Source organism: Myotis davidii, unplaced genomic scaffold (genome assembly GCF_000327345.1).
Source record: "Myotis davidii unplaced genomic scaffold, ASM32734v1 scaffold142, whole genome shotgun sequence".
Taxonomy (NCBI): domain Eukaryota; kingdom Metazoa; phylum Chordata; class Mammalia; order Chiroptera; family Vespertilionidae; genus Myotis; species Myotis davidii.
The window spans coordinates 53390-55703 of NW_006294400.1; the positions used below are offsets into that span (position 1 = coordinate 53390).

The 2314-nt window shown below is 64.0% G+C and overlaps 1 protein-coding gene across 1 annotated transcript in view; it reads right to left on the reverse strand.

The window, feature by feature from the left end:
- Positions 1–7: 7 nt before the first annotated feature.
- The window catches only part of PRRX2 (paired related homeobox 2), a 46351-nt gene continuing 44044 nt past the window's right edge, over positions 8–2314 (reverse strand). Inside the window, exons 3-4 of the mRNA XM_015567124.1 lie at positions 1501–1679; positions 8–242 (exon numbers count right to left, since the gene is read on the reverse strand). Of these exons, the coding sequence (XP_015422610.1) occupies positions 107–242; positions 1501–1679 (315 nt within the window). The 3' untranslated portion in view covers positions 8–106. The remainder of the gene's footprint in view (positions 243–1500; positions 1680–2314) is intronic.

Genomic DNA, 2314 nt, shown 5'->3' on the forward strand with positions numbered 1-2314 from the left:
TCAGGAGAGCGCGGGCCGGGCCGGGGCGGGGCAGGAGGAGGTCGCTCTCCGGCATCTGCCCGCTCCTGGGCTGTCGACCAGGAGGCAGCGGTCCGGGCGGCAGGGCTCAGTTCACGGTGGGCACCTGGCTGTGGTGCAGGCTGAACTCCTTGGCCTTGAGGCGGAGGCTGGCGATGCTGTTGGCCATGTTGACCCCCGGGGCGGCGGGGCTCGAGCCTCCGGGGCTGTAGGGCGGCACTGTGCTGGGGGCGACAGAAGACCCAGGACGTACGTGGTGTGGCTGTCAGTCCTGGCCCCAGCCCTGGCCCTCCTGCCGCCCCTCCGTGCTCTCCTGGGAAGCCCTCCCCTAGGGGTGGGGTGACGGTGGGGTGACGGGCAGCAGAAGCACCCATGGCCAGCCCTGGGGCACGGAGCCACCGTGGGGATTTGTGGGAATTTCTCGCTGGACCAGGAGCTTCCTGAGAGCAAGGCCTGGGTCCCGTCCATCCTGGCGTGTGCACGGGGCCAGGCGTGTGCCTGGGGCCGGGCGTGTGCATGGGGCTGGGTGTGTGCATGGGGCTGGGTGTGTGCATGGGGCCTGGTGCATGCACAGGGCCTGTGCGCAGAGGACGGGGGTGGGTGAGCACACGCCTGGGTTAGGAGGCCTCTCAGTGAGTAAGGACGGGCAGGGAGGCAGCTGGGAGACGGGCCCGGCATCGCTAGGACCTCACTACGCACCACCAGGACTGCGACGCCACTAGCTGACCTGCTGGGTCTCACCTTCAACAAGACCAAGGCTCCGGCAGAGCTGCTCACAGACTAAGGGGCGGATGGCGCCCCCTGAGTTGTGGGGAACAAACCCAGCTCCCCAGCCCCCCTCCCTCTTCCGTCTCTCTGCCACCTCAGAGCCTTTTCTAGCTGTGACCAGGGGAGAACTGCCCCAGAACTTGGCCCTGGACCCCAGCCAGGCCCCAGGACAGGGAGGCCATTGCCCCAGCCCTCCAGCCTCTGTTTCTGGCCGGGAGGGTGGGCACAGGGTGTGGGGCTCTTGCACCTCGAAATCCCGCGGGGTTCCAGCTGCCTGAGAGCCACGCGGGTTCTTCCTTCCCCTCCAGACAGGCCTCATCGTCTCTCCCTTCTGCACATCCGTGTGCACATGCATGCACATGCACACTCCTGTGCACTCACAGCCATGCACACACACTGATGTGGAAACGCACACGCTCATGTGCATACATGCTCACACTCATGCAACACACGCGTACTCCTACCACACCCACGCGTGCACACACACTGATGTGGAAACGCACACGCTCATGTGCACACATGCTCACACTCATGCAACACACGCGTACTCCTACAACACCCACACGTGCACACTCGAGAGCACACGTCACACACTTGCCCACTGACCACTTGGTGGGTCCCGGTGCCAGGGGATGCTGGAAGGAGCCTGGGCCCTACCACACCCTGGGGACCCCTGGCCACGCCCCTCCTGGCCGGAAGGGGGCTGGCCCTCACCTGTAGGGGGAGGAGGCTGTCCAGGAGAGATAGTCTGGGTTCAGGGCGGTGGGCCGGGGAGCCACGGGCTGCTCGATGGCGGCCTCCTGGCTGTAGGACTTGAGCAGCGAGGCGGAGCGGTTGGCCAGCATGGCCCGCTCGTTCCGGCGGAACTTGGCCCGGCGGTTCTGAAACCAGACCTGGGGGGAGGAGAGAGAGGGGAGCAGGGTGCGGCGGCTGTGAAGGGGACCCAGGTCCCTTTGGACCCAGCGTGGGCCTGCTCTGCTACCAACCCTGGACTGGCAGCTTCCCCTCTCCGAGCCTCAGTTTTCTCATCTGTAACATGGGGGTGCGGGGTGATCCCTGCTGCTGGCTGAGTGTGTGTTGGAGAATGGGCAGGCGAATGAATGGACGATGAATAAATGAGCACCTGGCTGTTGTGAAGTTATCATGAGTGCTGCAGGCTAAGCGCTCAGCTCCGAGGTGGCACAGCATGAACACTTAACACGTTAAAACGACTTTATCAAACCCCTTTGTGGCAGGCACTGCTCGAAGCACTTTACAAATATAGTAACCCCTTTAATTCTCAGGAGAACCCTATAAAATACGCCCACACGATCCTCCTTTTACAGGGAGGCACCGAAGGCACAGAGAGGTTGAGCAACTTGCTCCAGGTCACACAGCCAGTGAGTGGCAGGGCTCGGATTTGAACCTCAGCCCTCCCGGCCTCAGATGTTTCTGCTCTCAAACACCTCATCTCGGCAGCTCCCTACCCCTGAGTGGGCGGGGGCTGGGCGGCCCCAGGGTGGCCCGGATGGCGGATGGCGGCGCTCAC